Raw genomic sequence first — 22,897 nt, 5'->3', positions numbered from 1 at the left:
TGGCCAATTCACCTAAAGCACATGTCTTTGGACTTGTGGGGGAAACCGGAAAATAACAATGAAAAATGTTATCAGGATAAATAAGCAGTCATTAGTATGATTGTATGTTCGTGACAAAACACAAGTTGGGAGAAGTTGCTTGTCTGATTTATGGTTGATTTCAAGTTGTTCATGCTTATCCACATTTTATTGACATGTTTAATAGTTTGAATAAAAATAAACGGTCAGGGCATTGCTGGGTTTTCTACCATAATCTACATGATGAACCCAGATAATATATCATTCAAACTACAAATGCCAAAAATCTCTTTCTTTGTTTAAAAAATTTTAAACATCAGAAGCTGTTGAGGAAGAAATGTTGCAAAAGTGTGGAAAAAATAGATTAAGTTAAATTTATGAAATATTTAATAACAAAACTAGGCTTAGAAAAAAAATTAAATGAATTATTCAAGTTAATTAAAAGACAATAATTATTAAAACAAATAAATTAATAACAAATTAATTAAAATAGGTAACTACGTGAATACAACAATTGGTATAAAAATAGGAACATAACAGAAAGTTTTTTTGGATAACTTGTAGGCATTTTTATGATTGGATCATCGAGATCCATTGCATCATAAAGATTAAAACTCTCAGTTCTTCTAACAGACCCTGCTTTATAGGCAGTGGCAGATTTAACCAATAAGTAAGGTAAGCGGCCGCTTAGGGCCCCAGGACATCTGGGGGTCCCCAATAAATATCTAGAAGTAAAAGTTATACCTATAAACAATATATAATTTTCTATCGTATTTTGTATAGTAAAAGTCAAACAAATATTTTTTTACGTAATTAAATATTGTTTAATATACAGTTTGATATAACATTATTATAATAACATAATTTTGTGCACTAATAATATTATGAAAAAAATATCCCCCACCCTCAATCATGAAACAGTCCAGCAGTCAAATTTATAATATATATATATAATATATATATAATATATTTTTTTTAGTTGTAAAATCATTTTAAGACATCCAATTATTTAAAATGTAAAGCTTACGTTAACATAAGACGTAGAAAGTAAGATTGAGTCATATAAAAAACAGCTAAATAAATAAAAATATAATAAAAATTGAAGGGGTGCATTTTAGGACTTGAAGCCCCATAGCTGGAGTTGCTTAGGGCCTCCAAATCCCTAAAATCGCCCCTGTGTATAGGCCTACTTTTTAAATGTTCGATATCTCGATGTCAATTGTGTAATCTAAATACCTTTTTAGATTTTTTAATTCACTTTATGGAATCGTGTCACGTGATAGCTTTGTGTTGCCTACAATTCGTGAAGACGGTTTTTTTTTTTTTTTTGAATACGAGCTCAAACATATGCAGTGAGTTTTCCCACTGAGTTCCCCGTGTGTCGGCTCTATGGTTCGTTCTTGGCACCGGTTCTCCGGCGATCTGCGATCAAAGCTCTCGGTCGGTCATGGCGTCTAGACGCTGCGCGGTTCACGGCAGCGCCGCTGGAGGGCGTCAGGCTACGTGAATGTAAACAGAGTGACGCCAGAGTTTTGCAGTGGTGGGGAAGGCATACGTCACAAGCATAATGGCGGAGGCTGGTTGAGAAGGAGAATTACTCCGTGAAGCGGCAACTGAAACCAACTTCATCGCCAGCTGAAGAGGTGACCGCTGGTCCAAAAAAATGGCTTGCAATTTCAGCCAGGAGAGAAAAAGCGACAAAGAGAGCAGCAAGGCCGGCAGCCTAACCTTGGAGGATGGCGACAGCAAGAAGCAATTGTTGTCAGCCTCTAGCACGGCCACATCCAAGCAAAATGGCGATCAAGCTGGATGTGAAGACGAGCAAATGTCTGAACAAGATGCTTCTGAGCGGCGGAGGGCAGGCCTGTCGGACCTGAAAAACTGCGGTGGCTCGCCTTCAACGCTCCCGAGGTCGGCTGAGGAGCTGCCAAGGAAGAATTTTCAGATCCCGAGGAAAATCAAGGAGCGGAAAGGTTGTGTGCACCATTGCTACCACGGTTACTACCATTCCCGATATGCACTCTTTGGGTTTCACGACCTGCAAGTTCGCTAAAAGCGTGCTTTGTGCCGCTTTGGGTCATATAAATAGACCCGTATTGATAAATACACAAGGGATCTATATTACGCGCCACGTGATTTGCTTTAGAGGCTTGCACTACTGTTACTAAATGGATTTTAACGAGTGCGCCGCGTAGAGCTGCAGGTAAAGCGGCCGCTCAGATGCAACTCGCACGGCCACTCGAGGATCCGATTCCGGCCGAGTTATTCAAAGCACATCTCAAAGACGTGCGTTTTCGTCCTCATGGTTGTAAAGCTGACGGAGGCCGGTGTCATTGCTCTGCTCGCTGGCTGTACACTCCTCCTCCCATTCCGTACAGTTCTGCCCCACCACATGACACACTTCTTCCCCTCATCAATGGCAGCAGTGTGAGGTTCAGTTGACCGCTGCATTTCTCCCTTCAGTCTTTTTACGCCACGCGTTTCAAACACCTGTCAGTCCCGAACAACCGGCCTTATTTTGAGCTCCCCATTCATTCCCCATCGTTTCCTCGTTTGGCAAATAGTGGGAAAATCGTTGTCAACTTTAATGAAAGCGAAAGTTGTCAACGGAAGGTGCTTGTGTATTTATGCCTGACAACTTTCACTTTGGCCTCTTTTTTTAAAAGATTTAGCTGTTTGTTGGTGCTTTAACGTATTTTTTTGTCGTGTGGACTTTGTTTAGATGCACAATAAGCAAAACAGACACTAAATAGCTTTGTACTGAGTACTAGCTAACGTTATTTCAAATACATATTTATTAAACGTTATGTTGTTTTGGTTGGATGAATAGGTTAACAAGTTGTTAAATATTAGCTCGTGCTAATTGTTTCTGAACGTTTCCTGATTTTTCGTGAAAAAATTATTCATTTTGTGTCACTTGCTAATAATACTAATACAGCGTTGGCTATTGAAAATGCTTGTGTACATTGTAGTTTAATTGAGCTGCATTGTTCCACTTTTGGCATTTAATCGTGGCTTCATTATTACAGTTTTTGTTGTTAAACCATTGCAACGGCAGCCATTGTTTTGATACACTAACTCGTGTCACCATTGTGTTTGTATTAAATCTGTGGTTGTACAGATTATCAATTAACCCAAATGGTTACTACACATTTACTATAATGAAACTGGGTCATTTTAGGGCACAATAGGGCACATAATCTAAATTATTTCAATATTGAAAATTAAGCAAAATTGTGGACGTGCAAGCATTCTGTAATAAAATGTTGCAGTAATGAGCATGCACAATCTTGCTTTTTTAAATGGGCACTTCAAAATACTCTTTAGTCAAGTCACTGGATGTTTGCTTATTGTTTTGCATTTGTGTATGCGACACATGCAGAGAATAACATGTTTAACTTATGGTCTACTGGCAAAACAGTTCTCTGTGTACAACACTTAAGGTCGTCCATATTTCAGGATTCTTTGTAAAAAAAAAAAAACTGAAATGTAACATTATAATGCCATATACCTGAGAGTATCTCTTGAATTTGATGTTTTTCTGATTTAATGAGCTTTGTCTTCTCTCTCCAGGTCTCTTTCAGCACTTGCCTCCAGAGTCCAGAGAGTTTGAAGACGTCGTGAAGCTTCTGTCCACGTTCTACCTGGACGCAACATCTCGAGCGACTTTCAACTACACCAAAGCTTCTCTCATTCACAACGAACTGTTGGAGAAAGAGGTGAGTGCTGAGTCAAGTTAACAGCATTTTTGTTTGCAGACTTGATGAATAAAATTATCCTCGAGCCACTTAAGATTATAATTTTTAAAAATGATTTGTCTTCATAGTTCATCGAGAAGAAAAGGGAACTCAAGCAGAATGGCAGGACAGAGGCAGAACTTGCAGAATCCTATGCTTTTCTGCTGTCTGATAGGAATAAGGTGAGGCTGTGTTAATGTCTGCTCCGTAGTTTTACTTCAACCTGTTTAAATGTAATGGCTAGTTATAACTGCTATTTAAAGTGTGTCTAAAACAAAACTAATATGTTGTCTTCTGTTCTAGGTTCACTTTATCTGCGAAAAGGGTCTTTCTGTGGGACATTCGCGGATTAACAATCTAGGAAACTCTGCCAAAGGTAAATGTTGTGCTTTAAAAGAGTCAGTTTGGCTATACTCGTTTTCTTGGGAGGAATTTGTTTTACTGTGGTCACTTGATCTTGTGGTTTTGGACTAGTTGAATTGGTCAGGGCCAAAATGATCACTGCTCTGTACTTTCTTGTACTAGGCCAAATACATGTTCATGCATCAAACTCACTACAGTCATTTATATCTGAGTGGATAAATGTTTTGTAAAGAAACATCTGTTTCATATATTGGTCAACCCCTCTTACCTCTTTCTATTTTCAGAGCATGTTTGAGGTCTTGGAAGTAACATTAGGTTCATTTTGTTCTTGGCATAGTGATTTCTAATTTACGATGATCTTTGTGCAGTTTACTAAAGCAGTTCATTTGTGTTTTAAAGATATTTAAATGTTGTAAATGTGAGTAGGATCATTTTAACTGGTGAAGTGAAGTAGTTTCTGCAAATATTTAATCTGAGCAAACACGGCATGCTCTTAGAAGAGACTCTACATTCTAAATAGATTGCTAACAAATTTCTTTGGATTACCCTAGGGCTTGTTTTTGTGTCTCACAGAACGTCACCCCAAGTAACTCTTCCATCCTTTTCTATTTTTAGGGGTTTACCTTTCGAAATACTCTGATTTGTTACAAATGAATCCATTTGAAGTAGGTGCTGCAGGAGAGATAATATTATTTAAAGTCATGAAGGTAAGGAGGTATAACAGCTAGAGTTATCAAGCATTAAATGTAATTTATTTTAATTTCAATGCATAGTTTCACAATAGTAAAAACCAATCAACTTTTTTTTTTCTGCAGGGTAAAGTGAAGATAATTGAGAATATTCCTAAAAATACTCTTGAGCCCACCCTTAAATATGACAGCCATGTGTACAAAAATGCCAGCAAAGTGACCTCATTATTATCCTACCGAGCCTTTGAGCACACTCAGGTAAGTGTTTTTTGTAACCTTTTATTTTGTCTTGTTTGCTAAAATGTCCTGTTATTCTAATTGTTGTGTTTCATTCCAGCAATACTTTTATGAATTTGCATATGATGAGCTCAAGTCAAGGCCTAGACATGTGTTGCCATACGCGGTTGTGTCTTTTCAATACAAAGGCAAAGAATCGAGCATTGGCACACACAGGTATGAATTAATTTATTGATAATGTACATAGAAATTGTAACAAACATTTTTGGTTTAATCTAAATTTCACTCCTTTTCTCTTGTAGCAGAGTAAACAGCATGTTACATGAGGGACAAAGAGGTATGATTTGTATTTATCACCATAGATCTCTAAAGAGATAATTTAATACAGTGCTGTACACCCTCACAGCTCACTCTTAAGTCTATATTTTCTTATAGGATGCTTTAAAATAATATATTTGTGCATATACATTACATTAGTCTGTACCAAGGACAAAACTGAAACTAATTAAGCAAAAAATCTTGAGATCACAATTCAAAAATTAGTACACCCAAATGATTGTTGAAGGAAAAATAATAAATAAAGAGGACAAATCTAGAGAAACATAAAAAAAATGAAATATTGATGAATTTTGTAGTTTGTAATTTGTTTTTGCAATAACTTGTTTGAATTGAACTGCGTTATCCTTCTATTTTTAAAGATGTTAGGTGGCCAAGCTCTTATTTCTTACTTTTTAATAAAAAGTTTTGTTTAAATGCATTACAACAAATTTGTGGCTATAATCACTAAGAGATGGAGATAATATTATTTTTCAAATGGGGGTGTACTGGTTTATGCTGAGCACTGTAACCCTATATCCATACAATCTTTATATAATATAAACTTATTTGATTGTTTTATTATGATGCTTTAGTTCGGCGAAGATATACAGTTTGGAGTGGTTCACTGGTAAATAAAGGAGAGGAAGTCTATCAAGTGTACATCCGGTCTTCAAGTCTCCCTCATCTTCCACTGAAACTGTGAGTTTTCTGCTCTTACCAATCCAGATCAACCAAAAATATCTAAACAGTGGAAGTCAGAATTATTTGCCCCCCTTTGAATTTTTTTTCTTTTTTAAATATTTCCCAAATGATGTTTAACAGAGCAAGAAAATTTTCACAGTATTTCTGATCATATTTTTCTTCAGGAGAAAGTCTTATTGTTTTATTTAAGCTAGAGTAAAAGCAGTTTTAGATTTTTTTTAATAAACATTTTAAGGTCAAAATTATTAACCTCTTTAAGCTATATATTTTTTCGATAGTCTACAGAACAAACCATCATTATACAACTTGCTTTATTACTCTAACCTGCATAGTTAACCTAATTAACCCAGTTAAGCCTTTAAATGTCACTTAAAACTGTATAGAAGTGTCATGAAATATATCTAGTAAATATGATGTACTGTCATTATGGCAAAGATAAAATAAATCAGTTATTAGAAATAAGTTATTAAAACTATTATGTTTAGAAATGTGTTGAAAAAACTGGGCTAATAATTCTGACTTCAACTGTTAATTTCATGGGTTTAAATGTCTTTTTTTTTATTTTTCAGCCCAGACAAGCTTGACATCAATACGGCTATGCATCTGGATCAAGTGAAGCGAAAGATCCCACCTGTTTTGCTGTCGTGGGAAGCGTACAGTGGAGCACGAGAAGGTAGAATGAACCCCAATGATGCTTTTCAGCCCAACACCTGGTTGTTGATATTGATGTGGTAATGTGTTGTGGTATTTTGCAGTGCTGAAGTGTGGGATGCACTGTAGCCTGTATGAGGTCATGGGGAAGAGTAAACAGGAAAACAGCCTCACGGGACTGCTGCAACGGCTTGAGAGAGAAAGAATGGTGAGCTAATTCACACCCTGCTTTACGCTTTGATACAATTAATGCCTGCAGCTTTACTCTAGCCGAGCTTCACCTCCCACCCTCTCGTCTCCGTGCTGTATCATAATAGAATCTGTGTCAGCGATCTGATATGCACAAGTTAAACTGCCGATGTTTTATTATAGGCATACTATAATTAAACTCTTCACTCTAGGTTTTGGTGAAGCCATTGGTAGACAAAGGATTTCTCTTCCTCCTTTCGTCCTCTCAGTTGTTCACTAGCATGGGTAGGTTTACACACAGCCTTTAAACTCATATGTGGCTGCTGGAATTGCTGTTGGATAACAGAGTCTATTTCTTGTTTCTCTAAAGAGCGACGGGGAAGAAGTGACAGGGTGTTACAGGCGCTTTTTATCTTTCAAGAGCAAAGAAGCATCTCGAAGTTGAGTAAGTGCCTCTAATGTTTTTTTTCTCCCCACACTTACTTTAACTTGTTTTCAATAGCCAAGTTAACAACTGATTTGTATCTTACTTTTAAGTTTCCAAAAACTCCGGAGTGGAGGAGGACCCTCTTGTTCCATTGGAGCCGAAAGACGCAGTCATCCATCAGCTTGACACTTTTGTACCTGCCCTGCATCATTGCTTCTATAAACTACGTGCCAATCCCCCCAAAGAACTTGCAGCAGGGGTGAAACGGCAGGCACTGGACTACCTCAGTCAGAAGGAGCAAGGTGCTTTACGGCCTTTTCACATCGCAGAGTACCGGCACACTTTGGATGACCGGACCAGCCAACACCTTGCACCTCGACCTAAGAATATAGATGTGGTGCTGAAATCATACGTGTACAGTCCGGGGCACTTCCAGCTCCCAGTGGAGGTACTACAGCAAGGCCTAATGGACAGCCAACAAGCAGAAGCATCTCCCCCTGCGGGTGCAGAAGAGTACAGTCCTGTCTCAGACTGGGGAGGGTCGGATAGACAGCCATCGGCCAGCAGCACAACTGGGGTTTCTCAGTCTAACGGTGGTGCTCAGAAACAGCAGAGTGAGTATGAAAAAGAGAAGATGGAGAAATTACTAAAGCTGATACAGTTACATAAGCGGACTTTGGGAAAGGATGAGGGGAGCGGAGCAGAAAGAGAGGAAGACTGGGACGCTGCTGGTCTGAAGAGGAGGCTGGAAAGGGAGGGTCCTGGAGGTGTGAGCAAATATCTTAGGACTGGTCTGTTGAACGGAGAGCCAGGGAGAGGTACGTTTCTACTGAATTAATGTAAATTTAGGTATAGCATGCAGATATTTTTAAACGTATAGTATTTTGTCTAGCAAAAATGATGTATTTGTGAGTTTGCAATCTCTTGGATTAAGTGCTAAAATTAGAGGTGAAGAGCTTCAGTTCTTCTGTCTTTCTAATGTTCAGAGTCTCTGGAGAAGAGTTAATTTGTCACATCTTTAAAAAGGGGCAGAGTGCATGCATGCACGATAGAGCTCCAGCACAATAGATTGAGACTGCAGTTCCTGGGAGAGTTAAGCTTCTTATTGACAGCCCTTTTTTTCCTCTTAGTTGTGATGGATAGCATGGGACTGTGTGATACAGACCTGCGGGAGCGTGCATCTCAGAGTCCCACCCTCCGAGACACCCAGGCCTTGCTCAAACTCTTCCTCAGCACGCTCAACAGGATGGCCCAGAGCTCAACCACTGCCAGCAATCAGCCTGAGATGCTCCCCAAAAACATAGAGGAACATGACCCCACTGAGTCCCTTACTCACTGTGATCTTGATCTGCGTGGCAGACGTGTTGATGAAGAGCAGGTTACCCAGGATTTCTTGGAGGTTTGGATCAGACTTTTCGTTGTGTCTAATGTCACGGTTAAATGCTGTTGAGTTAACTTGTCAGATGTATGTGTAGGAGCAGACGGCCTGCAGCAGAAGCAGTGTGGATGTCTACAGCCCCGCTTCCAATCTGGAGCAGCAGCAGCCACCCCGTCCAGCAGAAGCTGCACATCAGATCCACCAACTATGGAAAACTTCCACCACAGGTGCTTGCAATATTTTAATGTTTGCAATCTTTTTAAGTTTTGAACATTTTATGAAATTGTTATAATAACTGTGCTATGTTTATATCATTTAAAATGTATATCGATATTTTTATTGATGTCAAAGCAGATGTCAGTTTATTTAGAAGCTCTTACTCCAAACTTGGTTCTTCAGAAATCATTCCTGAATGGTTACAGTGTTTATTTTAAATAGAAGCCTTTTCTATTATTACAAATATCTAATATCTATTTTGTCAACGTTGGTCAAATTAATTAGACCAGTAGTGCCCAAACTCTTGGAGGGCCAATGTCTTGCAGAGTTTAGCTTCAACTTGCTTCAATACACCTGCCAGGATGCTCTTAATATGCTTGTTAGATCTTGATTAGTTGGTTCAGGTGTGTCTAATTTTGGTTTGAGCTAAACTCTGCAGAACATCGGCCTTCTAGCACCTGAATTAGACCTTGCCAAATCTTTGCTAAGTTCTTTGAACTTACTTTGACAAATAAAAATATGCTTTTTTTTTTTTTAGATGGTGTTGTTGAACCTTGTCTGAGCGAATCAGAGAAGCCAGTACAATGCCTGGGGAAAGTAGTGGACACTATTCTTGACCGTGAATTTCAGAACCTGTGCACAGGGATCCATAAATTGATGGAGGCACAGCATATAATCTACAACTCACAGCCTCCTTTGCCACGAAATGAGGACCTGACCATACGATCCAGTCCCGCATTCTCACCTTTTGTCTCCAAATATGTTACTCCGCTGCCTGTGCAGGGCTACGTTAAAACTCTCTGTGAAAAGATGAACCATCTGATTCATTCTCCTAGTGTGTCTTTAGAACATGTGGCCATCGCAACACCACCTGCTGTTGTCCCAGTGCCTGCCCCCTTACCACCTGCTCCACCTCCTTTTGCCATTCCGGCTCCTGCCCAGCCCAAACTGCCCTCACCTCCTGCTCAACCTCGCACTAAAACATTATCTCCAGTGCCTAAGTCTAAGGCTTCATCAAGCAAGCCACAAACTACAGTTAAGCAACCTTCTTCAGGCAAACATCGCCTAGGTACTGTCAAAGAGGTCCACCTGTTTCAACCTGAAAAATCAGCTGATCCCAAGGGTACAGATATTGTAGAAACTTCTGTCTCAGAGTTATCCGCAGAATCTTCTCTGGCAGGAACATCAAGCACTGTTATTGGGCAAATCAAGCCTGATGTGTTGTGCACACTGATGGAGATCATGCAGAAGAATGCAGTCAACTTTTACATTCAGACAGGTGATGAGGAGAGTGAACTCTGCACTGAGATAAAGGTATGAAAGTTTAAAATGTCAGAATACAAGGATGGAAAGATGTTCTTGACCAACCTTTGAAACCTTGTCTATAACTTCCTGTTTGGTTTTACAGGCATATTTAAGGAGCCTTGGCAACATCGCTTGCAACCCTCTAAATTATCTGGAGAGTAAAAGTCAGCAAAAGTTCATGATCATAATTCAGAATGAGGACATCGCCACTCATGTACATAAGGTGATTAATGTCTCAGCATTGTAAACTGCAGTTTGTAACGATTTAATTAGTTGCACAAAGCAAACTGAGAAGCATCCATTTTGAAGTGTTGTTCCTTCTACGCTCCATTTAGATCCCAGCACTGGTGTCTCTGAAGAAATTGCCCACAGTTTACTTTGCTGGAGTGGACAGCCTGGATGATGTAAAAAATCGTACTTACAATGAGCTTTTTGTGTCCGGGGGTCTCATTGTGTCTGATGAGCTCATTCTCAAACCTGACAATATTATGCTAGGTAAGAACTGAATGTAGAATGTATCTCTTAAAGTGTGAGGGCAAAAATGTATGTAACATTTTTTGTAAATTGAGTCTCAACCTCCTTTAAAAAGAGGCTTTAAACACTAACATTTGTGTTTACAGCTAAGCTACAGGCATTTCTTAAGTTCCTGGAGGAACAGGGCTCACCCTGGAAGTGGAAGGTGCACTGTAAGACTCAGAAGAAGCTTAAAGAACTCAGCAGGTTAGGGACAAGATGATTAGACTGTTTTGACAATTTTGATGGACTCTTGGTGTCTGACATACTTTCACTTTCACAGGTTAAACACAGAGGCCCTGGATCTGTTAAACCTACTGACAAGCTACCAGAAGAAACACCTAGTGGAGTTTCTGCCCTATCATGAGTGTGACACTCCATCTAGGCAAGCTCCGGATTTGGATTGTCTGGTCAAGTTGCAAGCTCAACACACACAGCTTCGACACCTTGTCTTCCTTACAGGTATTGGTAGCTGGTCCAGATGAAAACTCATGAGTTTTGCTCTGGATGAACTCTTTTTACAGTTGGCACTTTTTAGCATGATTGCATTGCATAAACTGGGAATGATTTAAGTTTTAGAAATGTCATTTTGGGTAAATGGATTAAGCTTCTAATCCAGCTCAATAGGAACTACCTGTTAATATCTGTCCACTCATGTTTTTAAAGTGTGAACATTCAGAAAGCCAATCTTAGGGCCTACTCACACTATGCCATCCGTACCGTGCCCAGGCCCGTTTTCCAGATCGTTTGAGAAGTGTGTGAGTGTGCTGAATCGGGCTCAAGCACGGTTCACTTGGCCGGCCCTGGCCCGGTTGGAAGAGGTGGGCCTGAGCGCGGTTCACTTGGGCTTTGGCGCTGTACGCTTGTGTGTGTGAGTGCAAAATGCGCCATAGCCCAAAACAGAAAGCGAGACGTGTCTTTTAAGGGACTGTTTCATATGGATTTATTAATCTTTCTTACTGTTTAGTGTACTCAAACTGGCGTAGTTTATTAAAGACGCAAACTCCTCACTGCACAACAGCTGCGCACCTTCAGCAGACCTCCTCATTCCTGCAGCACGAGAACATTATGATTGTTTATGAGCGGCAAAAGTGGCAGATCTGTTCGGCGAAATATTTGACTGCGTGTCACCACATCCCTAAGGACTGTTTGCGAAACATTTGACTGCATGTCACTGCATATCAAACGACTGAAACGATATAACTAGAGAAATCTCCACTGTGCTGCTGAGTGAGTGAGAGCGCTTCTCACTGAACAGCGCAGCAGCGATGACGTAAGCGTGCCGAGGCCCGATATGGTGTGAGTGCGGGGCGTCGGGGGAGAAGGGAGGGGGGACAAGCGTGCTTTGGCCCGGTTCGAGGCAACTGTACCTAGTGTGAGTACAGCCTTAGCAGCAATTCTGTTTCCTTTGTCTGTAGCACTACACGTTCAGGTGATTTAGTCCTCTTTTTGTTGATTAATATGACTGTGGTGCAATAGCGATGATATGTGCAGTTGTCTGCAGAGTTTGCTAAATTGTTTTTTTCTTTACATTTACAGAAAGACACGATGACAAATTCTCTCAGTTCTCTGGTAGTGGAGTCATCATTGCAGGTATGAATGACATAATGAACAACTTTCAGAGTTTGATCAGTATCCCTGAAGACGTTACAGTGGCTGTCCTACCTAATCCAGGTAAACTCTTGATCTTCTTTTCCTGACAGAATTCACAAAGAAATGATAGATTTTGATTTTAACACTTTGTCATTTATTTGATTGCTCAGTGGAGCCTGATGCTGTTCGCGATGAAGAGGACATGTCTATAGACTCTGAAGATGACATGCCAGTCTCCGATACTAACATTCAGACAGAAAAAGACCTAACAGAACCACATGCACCTCAACCCCCTCCACCCCAGACCGATGGATTTCGTCCTCCCCTTCCTAACCAACCATCTTTGGACCCCATAATGGATCCACTTGTTCTTCCAAACCCCTCTATGTGCCCTAGCCAGGGCTCTTTCTCAGATTACGCAGCTTTGAAGTCTGCCATAGCTCTTTATAAAGCTGCCAGTCAAGAGAGTGCATCTAGGCCTGAAGTAGAGGACACCCTGACCAGTTTCGGTGTGAACCCCCACCAGAGCTACCTGTGTCCCAGTTCATCACAGTGGAGCCCTTACTCTGGTTCTCCTGCATACCACATGTCCTCAGCATATTCATCTCCAGTCCAAGTGGCTTCCAGGGGATCAGATTATAGTCAAAGTGTTGCTCCTCCTGGGGTCCCACCTCCTGCAAACACCCTGACCCTACCCATTGGCCAACCGCTTCCCATTCCCCCATCCTTCCCTCAGCCCCCGGTTAGCTTAGTGGAGGTGCTGCCTCCTGTTCCAGAATCAGTCTCGTCTCTTCAACCACCTGGACACATTGCTGACAGTGTGGGAGTGCCTGGGGTGGAAATGGCAATCACTGCTAATAAGCAAGGACATCCAGGCTCTCAAACCATTAAGAAAGATGTAGAGACTCCATCTTCATCTTCTACTTTTTCTTCATCCTCTATTCGCACCACTTTTCCCTCTTACCCAGAATCCACACTCTTTCCAGCCCTCACTCCAATTCCCCCTGTTCCACCGCTTTACAACTGGGGTCCCACACCAGGAGGCCAGCACAGTTTCACGGCTGGACAGAGCGGGGCAGGATTTAGTGCTTTACCTTCAACCCAGTCTGAGGCCGCAAAACCCACAGATGGATCATGGATAGGAGCCACAGAGAGTGGGACCTCTCAGGAACAAGAGGAAGAAAAGGCCATGACTTCAAGCACCTCTAAAGTAGGACAGCAAGAGGGCATCGGAGAGAAAGACAGTGCATTGGCTAGTTCAAGTTCTTGCAGCCAAGGCAGCAGAACTCCAGTGAACTCGTCATCAGAGAGTCAGGGTGGCAGTCAAGCCCCTCCTGCCAGGGGTGGCATTTCCAGCAGAGGACTCTTACCCCTCCCTGGAGCTCCAATGGGAGCCATGTGCCGAGGTGGACACAACAATAGCATGTACAATCCCAGAGGGGGTCCCCCTGATATGATGCGGGGTGGCTTCAGGGGTCGAGGAGTTCCACCGCACCCTATGAGATCTAGACCGGGTAGGGGTCACATCAGAGGAGGCCCATCCTGTAATTGGGGCTACCCGCCTGGGAGGGGAGGGGGTGGACGGTCAGACTACTATTCGGACTACACTTACAACTGAATGCCATTGGGATGCCATGCTCCCTCATAGACTACTGGCATTAGGAATGTACATACTTAACAATAAGAGCACATCAAATATCTGAAATAAAGGAAAAATGAAATCTGGTTTCGTATTAATGAGATAGTGACTCAGACGGTGGCCAGATTTTCACTGTTTTCGGTAATGCTCTTCCTAAATGAGATGTTTGAAAAACCTTGTTCATACCACTATATTTATATTGCCAAGAAATGTAATTGCCTTTCAATGTTTCATTTTTGTCAATACTTTTTGTTTGGATTTTCAAGGAGAAAAAAAAAACGGTTTGTGAACAAGGAGCAAAATGCAGACAATATTTTTTTAAAAGATGAAAAGTGAGTCATTCTTCATTTTAGCTGTTTTTGGTTTTTTTACATTCTTGGTTGTACAGATGTTATATTAAAACAAGGTTGTATCAAACATGATGTCCTGTTCAGTATTAAATCAAAAGCACAAATGTGTGAACTCTTTGTACATGTACATAGATATTTATGACGCTATATAAGAAATGATTAGATTTTCTTTTAAATGTGATTAATGAATGCCAATGTTGTTTCATAATGTGCATTGGCAAGTATTTAACCTAGCGGTTTAAAAGCTGACCAGCAGAGGGCACCATTTCCTAATGAATTCTGCTGGTCTGAAGCTGATGCGGTGTTTGTCAAAAACAATTTTTTTTTTTGTTAAATATATTCTGAAATTTATGCACCTTGATTTAAAAACAGTGATTCAATTTGCCCTTAACATGAATCTGATTAGCTGCAGTTCTGTAGAATATTTCTCAGGGCATTTTACAAATGTTACTAACAGATAAACAGCTCTGTCTCTGAAAACAATGTGTACGAATTTGTTTAAAACACTCTTTCTCTTTCTATATTTCATCCTAAGTGGTGTCAGCTGTAGCTAGGATGAGAGATGTTTTGTTTTGGGTCACATATGGGAGAATTTGAGTGTGTGTCTATTTTACACTTTCTAAAATTGCAATGAAACTACAGTGTTTAAAATTACTGGGTATGAATATCAGTGGTTATATATTTTTGAAGTGCATTTACATCTTTTTGCTCATTAGTTCAATATGTGGGTCACCATTTTGCATCGCCAAAGCTCTTTTTTTACTATCGTGCTTCAGTGCAGGTTAGAAAGAGAGCAAATCGTGTTTGCGGCAGAAGGGGACAAAAAAAAAAGAAAGCTTAAAGGATTAAGAGAAGGCTGAAAAAATAGCCAGTACCTAGTTTGCCCCAAAGAGTAATCTGCTAAAATCTGACCTTAGGTCATCTCATCTCTCATTTGATATAGTTATCTTTCAAAAGAACACTAGTATTACAAACACAACACAGAGGTAAGGCTGGAACTAGACAGTACGGGTTATAACTGCAAAACTGTTTGATAGGAAAGTTGCTTTTACAAATCAAGAATTTCTGTTTTGCTCTTTTGCACAGACTTGATTTGAAGGTGAATTTCATGATAGTTCATTTGGTAAGCCTGATGACTTTGTTAAACAACTGCTGATGTGTATTCAGTTATGTACAGCACAGGTGTCAAACTCCGTTCGAAAAGGGCCAACAAGTGCACAGTTTAGTTCCAACCCTAATTAAGCACACCTGATTAAACTAATTGAGTCCTTCAGGCTTGTTTGAAACCTACAGGTAAGTGTGTTGGAGCAGGGTTGGAACTAAACTGTGCAGGGCTTCGGCCCTCCAGGAATTGAGTTTGACACCCCTGATGTACAGGTTTAAAGAGACAGAATATCACATTGACATTTTTTTTTTTAAAATAAAGCTGGTGCATTTGGCAGAGCTTTGTGAACATCATGCAGCTGACGATCAGCCAGGGGACACGTGTCAACGTATTACGAATGTAAAAGTGGGTTGCCGCAGATAAATCTGATCACATCTGGAAATGGACTGGATGGATTAACTCTGTACCTTTGCCTGGGTGCTCATTCATTTTCATATTTTGCTTTTAGTTTGCATACTGTGCATGGTGTGGGAGGGAAAATTCTGGCATGGGTGTTAATCCTCTCCCATAGCACATCCCTGCAATGAAAGAGCAATTTGCTTAATGCAAAGTGCTGAGATGAATAATATCTCACATAAACAGACATCACTACATTGCCTTCACTTTTCCATCTTCTCTCCTCCTAGAGGTATTCACTAGTTGTGAGCTCATAACGCATTCATTTGTGCTTATTTACATGGTTTTAGAACTTTGCGACCATGTTATTTTGACATGCGGGATTAAATGTATCTAATGTTAATGACGCAATTGAAGGGATTAAACCTCGATCTTAAATGGCTCTAGATTGAAAGCTTTTAGTTGAGAATTTAGATTACAGAAATGACCTGCCTGATTATAGTGTATCTTCAGCACCTAGATGTTTTTGACAGCCTTTTAAAGGAGTTTCTGGAAACTAGCATGAACAGCTTGCGGTCATCATATCTTGTTGTCATGTCGATATTGTCATGGCAATCCAAAAATCTTTTGTACATGACTGAGCTTTCAACCTTTCAGAGACGTTCCTACTTCAATACACATGCTCAGATGATACATTTGCTGTATATTCCCACTCATTCAGCATAAAAAAGTATCACTGCACACTGTGAGACAGAAGACAGCCTTCAAATCTGAGGAACAAAGTAATTTATTAGAGAATTATGACATTAATTCGTGTTGCTTGTCCCAGTGATTCAAACAAGCAGGATTTTAAGGTCACAAGTTAGCTACTCGAAGTCATTTCTTTCTCTAAAAATCGTGAAGTTTTCAGTGTCCCATTCAATTGCTGGCTGTTCAACAACAAATGCAGCTTTTGGATGGCCATTTTTCCCAGCCATGAGTGGCTCAAGGAACACTACGTGCCTGTCGGACTGAGACTTGCTTTTCAGCCGATCGGTTGAGGGAGCAGCAAATATAGAGGCCAGATTGCAGCGGTTTTCCCCAAAGGATGAGATGGCTGGAGATGGAGGAGGAGGTTTGCAGCAACCACAACGGCATGGGGTTAAATACAAATACATCAATATCAGGACAAGGGTCACAACACAGCCTAAAAGAGTGGTGTAGCCGGTGTTGAATGTCTCCTCTGTGGAGTGCTGGGCTACCACAGTTAAGTTCACTTCTCGGGATTCATTGATCATCCTTGTGTTATCGACAGCAGTACACTGGTAAATCCCTGAATCTACAGACTGGGCGGCAAGAATATCCAAGCTACCATCTTGATTGAGACGTAGAGTCCCGTTCTGGATCAGATACGAGATGTTCTCTTGGTGAGGAATAATCCAGCTGTAGGACAGGTCTTCTCCGTTTAGTGTCCCCGTACAGTCCAACCGCACTTGTTCACCCTCGTAAACAACTTTATCAGCCTTCGGGGATATCAGGGATATCATCTTCCCAACTGTGCAATTCTCAAAGAAATGCAAAGAGCGCATGAAATTAATCGAGACTTGAGGCTCACCGTACATCAGACACTTGTAGTTATCCTTGTAGTCTTTCACACTTTGGTAGCCCTTCTGTTCCCAGTGCCAAAACATGCGGTATAGAGAGCAATCACACTCCAGGCTGTTGTTGTGCAGGTACAGGCCTTTTTGCACAGCGACAGGCAACAGCACAATGTCATCCATTGGCAAGCGAAACAGGCGGTTTGAAGAGAGGTCCAGCGTTACCAGACTGGGGTGGCTGTGCTTGCGAATCGAGAAGAACGGGAAGTCTGTGATTTGGTTCAGGCTGAAGTAAACCTTTCTAAGATTGCTTAGACCCATTAGAGTGTTGCTCTCCACACGTGTAAGACGGTTGTTGTACATCAGGAGCACCTCCAAGGCTTGCAGATCCTGGAAGTGATACTTCCCCACTACTTGCAATTTGTTGGAAGAGAGGTCCAGGTATCGTAGACTAGTAATGTTATGGAAAGCTCCTGGGCTAAGCAAGGAGATGCGGTTATGAGACATATGCAAAGTCTGCAGCCTTGGGAGTCCGTAGAAGCTGCCGGCTGCCAGCCATGTTAGTCTATTATGACTAAGGTCCAGGACAGAAGTTGTGAACGGAAGCGGGTTGGGAAATCTATCCAGACCCAAAGAGCCACAGTTCAGTATGTCAGATGTGCACAAGCAGCCCTGAGGACAACTAGCTCCTGAAAACTGAACTGAGAGCAGGATCAAAACCATGCAAGATGTCGAGGTCATTCTTTTGGTTGCACGTAAAAAGGATTACATCAGGAACAATGCTGGCACAGTTGGAGATGAACTCGATACAGGAAGCTCTACGGTTAAATCCTACAAATGTTGTTTTACATCTGTCATATCCTCCAGCATTTCACAGATGGACATCAGCAGATGGCGGAATCTGGGGCAAGGAATGGACTAAGCCAACTAAAAAAAGTCCTCAATTACTGTGTTTACATTTATGTTTAAGGATAGGTATTTTAATTGGTTAACATACTCCGTTAACACAGCATACATAGGAAAGCCTACCAGTCACTCAGAACCTTCCTGAATCTGGTTCCTCGGTTCTGACTTAGCTGTAACAATCCATAGTAAGAAGTTGTTCAAACCAAGTATCCTGACCTGGAAACCTCCAGAAAGTCCAGTAAGTTTTATGTAAATATCCCTAAAAGCAAACTCGCACCTTTCCCGATTCTCCTGAGGCTGAGCGCCCTTGTTGTTTGCAGCGTGTCCTTTCATTGAGTGATGAGCCCAGAGAGTGCAGCACTAATCTCTATCCTTCCCTCTGTTTCCTATTCAGAGCACCGCCTCACGTCTCTCCCTCTCACACTGTGATTATTCCCGATATGACTCTCTCTTTCTATCCTTCTCTCTCTTGGTCTCTCTCCCTCTTCGATTGTTTGGTTCTTTAATCCTCTCTGGATTTTTTTTTTCCATTTCCATTTTTTCTATCCCTTAACAGGATTTCAAATGCTGTGTTTGTAACGTCTAGCATTTCATGAAAATCATCAAAACATTTGGACTTGGATGAGAGAGAATTTGTTTGTGTAGAATGAGGTACCAGTCAGCTTATAGACCTCAGCTTTGACTCCCCCTCATCTCCGCTGCCAGGCAGCGTTTGGCAGCTGTTGTCTTGGTCATGGTGGTCCCGAGGGAGCTGACTGCTGTCACACTGCATCGGTCTTGGTTTGTTTATGCTTCTCCATCGGCCTTGGCAGTGTGTCACCAACACTGTCATCATCTTGTACATCTGGATGATAGTTCATCTATATCATTTGAATGTCTATTTTTATACACCAGTTCAGATTTAATTTGACTACATGAACATTAGTACATTAGTAGACTTTTTCGATTAAGGTTAACCTTTAGATTACCCCACCCTTTGCAAATAAAATATTACAGGCACCTTCAATTTATGTCCAAGCTTGTTTGTAAATCTATTGTTGGATGCAAAATCAGGCCTAAGAAAGCATGCTTTGGAATGGAAAGCACAATCTTGGAGTCAGTACGAGGTAATCAGTCAAAGCATGTGTGACAAATCTAAAAGTGTGAAATGGAATTAGGATGTTTGTTTTTATAGTGCCATTCTGTTAGGGTGGCATCTCTTCAGAAACAATGACACACGGCGTAGATACAGCTGGCAGCAGTCACACTGACAGAAGCAAAGAGTGCGCCCACACACACAAGACCAAACACTATGATATGTCTTACAGTTCTGCAGAAAATGACTGGAGACAGCTTCACACAACTGATCTACTCCACATTCACATGATGTAGGCACGTGAAATTCTGAATGCGTGGGGAATTATCTGACGGAGGATTCAGGTGAAGTGTTACATTTTCTGTGACAACAAACCATTTAACATATTCTGACTTATTATACTGAAATCAATACTTCACTGACCTTTTAAGTTTCTCCTGTGAAAAACGTTCAAGCCAATTATTGATAAAAACATTCAGAATGTCAAATCTATAAAAGAAATTTTGATTTATTAAAGTGTGCGCCCTAGTGTCAGGCAGGAGATCAGAGATGTTTTTGTCAGGAGTGTCGAGGTCTCTTTGTACCCTGTATATACAAATGTAATTTTCACAATGTAATCGAAAATGTTAGGTTATTTCAGATGTCAGATGACATCTGACAAAATATAAGGTCATGCAAGAGTAAATGAAACCATTGAGTTATTTGTCTAGATTTATTTGAAATTACATTTTGTCCCCAACATTTGGGTCTATATCATTATATATAAAAATAAACTATTTAAACATTATAACATTATAAATAAATATGTATTATTTATAATTTAACATTATTATAATCATCTATAATATTATATTATATTATAACATTATTATAACATTTAACGTTATTATAAATAACATAAAAATAAATTACATTGTGAATAAACTCAGTCTTCAAGAGGTACATCAGGACCCCCGGACGAGCAGATTTCCCATCAATCTGCCATCCTGTAGGAGGGACGAATGCCCACCTCTACTATCTTTGCACATTGTGACAATTTGGCTAGTGTACCATGCATTAACAAAAGGTGCTTCCATTAACAGTTGCCCATGCCCTTATTAAGATGCCCCGCATGGATATCAGCTAAAACAATTCATTGTGTTAGCCGTACCTGTACCATGTTGTAATAATTTCATTTTTGATTCTCTCTTGTTTATCTCATTTCAGAGGTCATATCAGCCGGCTGCAGAAGCTGACCCTCATCCAACCTATTACACTCCACATCCATTTCTAAATACATTCACACTCTTTGAAAATGATACTTTTTCACTCACATAGCCCACACCTTCGATGCCATATTCACACTAGCCTTTTTTCATTTTTGAAGTTTTCTGAAATAAAACATGGCTTTTCAATCCAACAATACACCAAACCATATCTGATCTAACTTTACAGGATGAAGAATCGCAGGATGCAGGATGATATTCGCTCCCTCACACACCCATTCTAAACCTCTTAGCATTTTTACACCACAAAAGAGCAATACCACCTCAGGGAAGCCCAGCCGATCCTCTCCAGCCGACTTCCACCATCATGCATTCCTGGGTATAAGTATGACTCTGTCATTTTCTTCCTATTTCACTTCCTACTAACATAGGAGCTCCTTCACTACCCTTCCCCCGTTTTTCCAGCTTTAACTTTTTTTCTCTCCAAATTTGAACTATCCCTTACTTCTATTCACTTTCATTCACCACAGCTCCGACCAATTCAGGGGTTGTCTCGAGTTTCAATTGCTGCAACAGCAACGCTCTAAATGAGCTCTCATACACTAACAATTTTTCTAAATACCACTATCGTTGCACTCCCCAGCACTAATACAGGAGTAAATGCTTCTGCGGGAGCACAAGTTGCCTCCATACTGACCCACTACACGGCTGCAGCTGCAGCTGCAGAAACGATCCGCTAAGTAATTTACATTACCGCGGGAGCACTCAAAACTCCAATACCGACTGTTGAGGTGCTCCGCTGATCTATACACACCATTTACACCACTGCAACTGCAGTGATGCTCTATCTGAGCCCCTTTTTCACTTTCATCTCTGCATATCACTGCTGATAGTATTTAACATTTCCGTGTGGGGCTCCAATACTGAGTATCACTGCACCTCTGCAACAGCAGAGACGCTTTGCCGAGCTTTATTTTCCCTCTGCACCACTGCTGCAGCAGTAAAGCTTTGCCTCAGCTGCAACTGCAGAGATGCCCGTTTAGCCTTCATTTCTGAACCACTGACTTCCATTGCACTTCTGTAACTGCAGCACCATTGCCGCAGAAGTGACGCTCTGCCTGAACAGTCTCCCAACAACAAATATAAACTCTGTCATTGGTCCTCTAACGCCTTTAAATCCTCAATTTGCCTCAGCCAATATCACCTCAGAGAAGCCTAGCTGATTCTCTGTAGCAGACTTCAACCTAGTTTCTAAGCAGCACGACTCTGTTCTCCCTACTTTTTGTCTTAGTAGCATAGGACTCATTTTTACTAACTTTCCCTTTTCTCTTCCTTTTCATAATTTTTCAATTTCACTTGCACTCATTCTCTGCAGCTTGGACTCGCACAGGGGTAGCCCCAATAGCTCACATAGACTTTCCAAAAATTTTACCATCATCACACTCCCTCGCAATAATACAGCCGTAAAGGCGTAGCGGGAACTTGTATTGCTTCCATACTTATCACCATCACACCTCCACAGGTGAAAAAAATATATAATTAAATGCAATTAAAATACACTTAAATACCCGCAAATACTTTTTAGTACATTATTTTTTTTTTGTTAAATAAAAGTTTGATGGTTTTGCACTATAAATATACTAATTAAAAGTATGTTTATACTTCAGTAGGACTTTAGTACACTTAACAAACGTATACTAAATACCAGTAATACTTAAATCAATTTTAAGTGTACTACAATAAAGTACACTACAGAAAAAAACATCCAAAAGAGTTTTATTAGTGTGTTTTTCAAAAGTGTGCTTCAAACATTAGTTGATTTTTAGTACACTGTTTAAATAAAACTAATCCTAAGTTTAAAATAAGTTAATATATAAAAAATCTATTACTAATGTATTGTAGTAGAAGTACATTTTTCCAAAAGTTGTACTTGAGTACACTTAATGTGAATGCAATATTATCAATAATGCTTAAATTGATTTTGAGTGTGGTAATTTTAAGTTTACATTAAATTTACTTTATTAAAAATCTATTAGTAATGTATTGTAGTAAAAGTACATTTTCCCAAAATACTTTTAATACAGTATTTAGCACACTTTTTTATACAATATGTATATTCTTTTAATATATTACTATTATACTTTAAATTAGTCATAAATACATTTATATATGTTTAAAAGTAGGGTTCAAGCATATTTCTAGTTGTAACTAAATATATTTTATAAAATACAGATATAGTATGTTCAAAGCACATTTTAGTTCAATTTCAGGGTGTCTCAAAATAGCACAGTTGAGTACACTTAGATGG

At 40.2% G+C, this 22,897-nt stretch overlaps 2 protein-coding genes across 5 annotated transcripts; one reads left to right on the top strand and one right to left on the bottom strand.

Annotated features, from left to right (window-relative positions):
• The first annotated feature begins 1,569 nt into the window (after positions 1-1,569).
• On the top strand, positions 1,570-14,392 carry tasorb (transcription activation suppressor b). Of its 4 annotated transcripts, none has more exons than XM_087306888.1 (23): positions 1,570-1,991; positions 3,592-3,737; positions 3,845-3,937; positions 4,059-4,131; positions 4,734-4,825; positions 4,934-5,065; positions 5,145-5,260; positions 5,350-5,381; positions 5,956-6,061; positions 6,634-6,737; positions 6,820-6,923; positions 7,117-7,189; positions 7,275-7,349; positions 7,442-8,149; positions 8,462-8,730; positions 8,807-8,936; positions 9,464-10,239; positions 10,334-10,453; positions 10,566-10,725; positions 10,851-10,950; positions 11,027-11,205; positions 12,283-12,417; positions 12,507-14,392. In XM_087306888.1, exons 1-23 carry the CDS (start codon positions 1,682-1,684, stop codon positions 13,952-13,954), a joined length of 5,481 nt encoding a protein of 1,826 aa, XP_087163014.1. In that variant the 5' UTR covers positions 1,570-1,681; the 3' UTR covers positions 13,955-14,392. The 4 variants fall into 4 exon arrangements, with proteins under 4 accessions (XP_087163014.1, XP_087163012.1, XP_087163013.1 ...); XM_087306886.1 differs by having other exon boundaries at positions 5,347-5,381; XM_087306887.1 differs by having other exon boundaries at positions 1,570-1,994.
• On the bottom strand, positions 13,607-18,144 carry LOC110438334 (amphoterin-induced protein 1). Its single transcript, XM_087306962.1, has one exon. It carries the CDS (start codon positions 18,142-18,144, stop codon positions 16,693-16,695), a length of 1,452 nt encoding a protein of 483 aa, XP_087163088.1. The 3' UTR covers positions 13,607-16,692.
• Between the last annotated feature and the right edge of the window lie 4,753 nt (positions 18,145-22,897).

This window comes from Danio rerio, chromosome 23 (assembly GCF_052040795.2).
Source record: "Danio rerio strain M-AB ecotype USA chromosome 23, GRCz13ab, whole genome shotgun sequence".
In the NCBI taxonomy this organism is placed as follows: Eukaryota; Metazoa; Chordata; class Actinopteri; order Cypriniformes; family Danionidae; genus Danio; species Danio rerio.
This window is presented reverse-complemented; position numbering and strand designations above follow the sequence as displayed.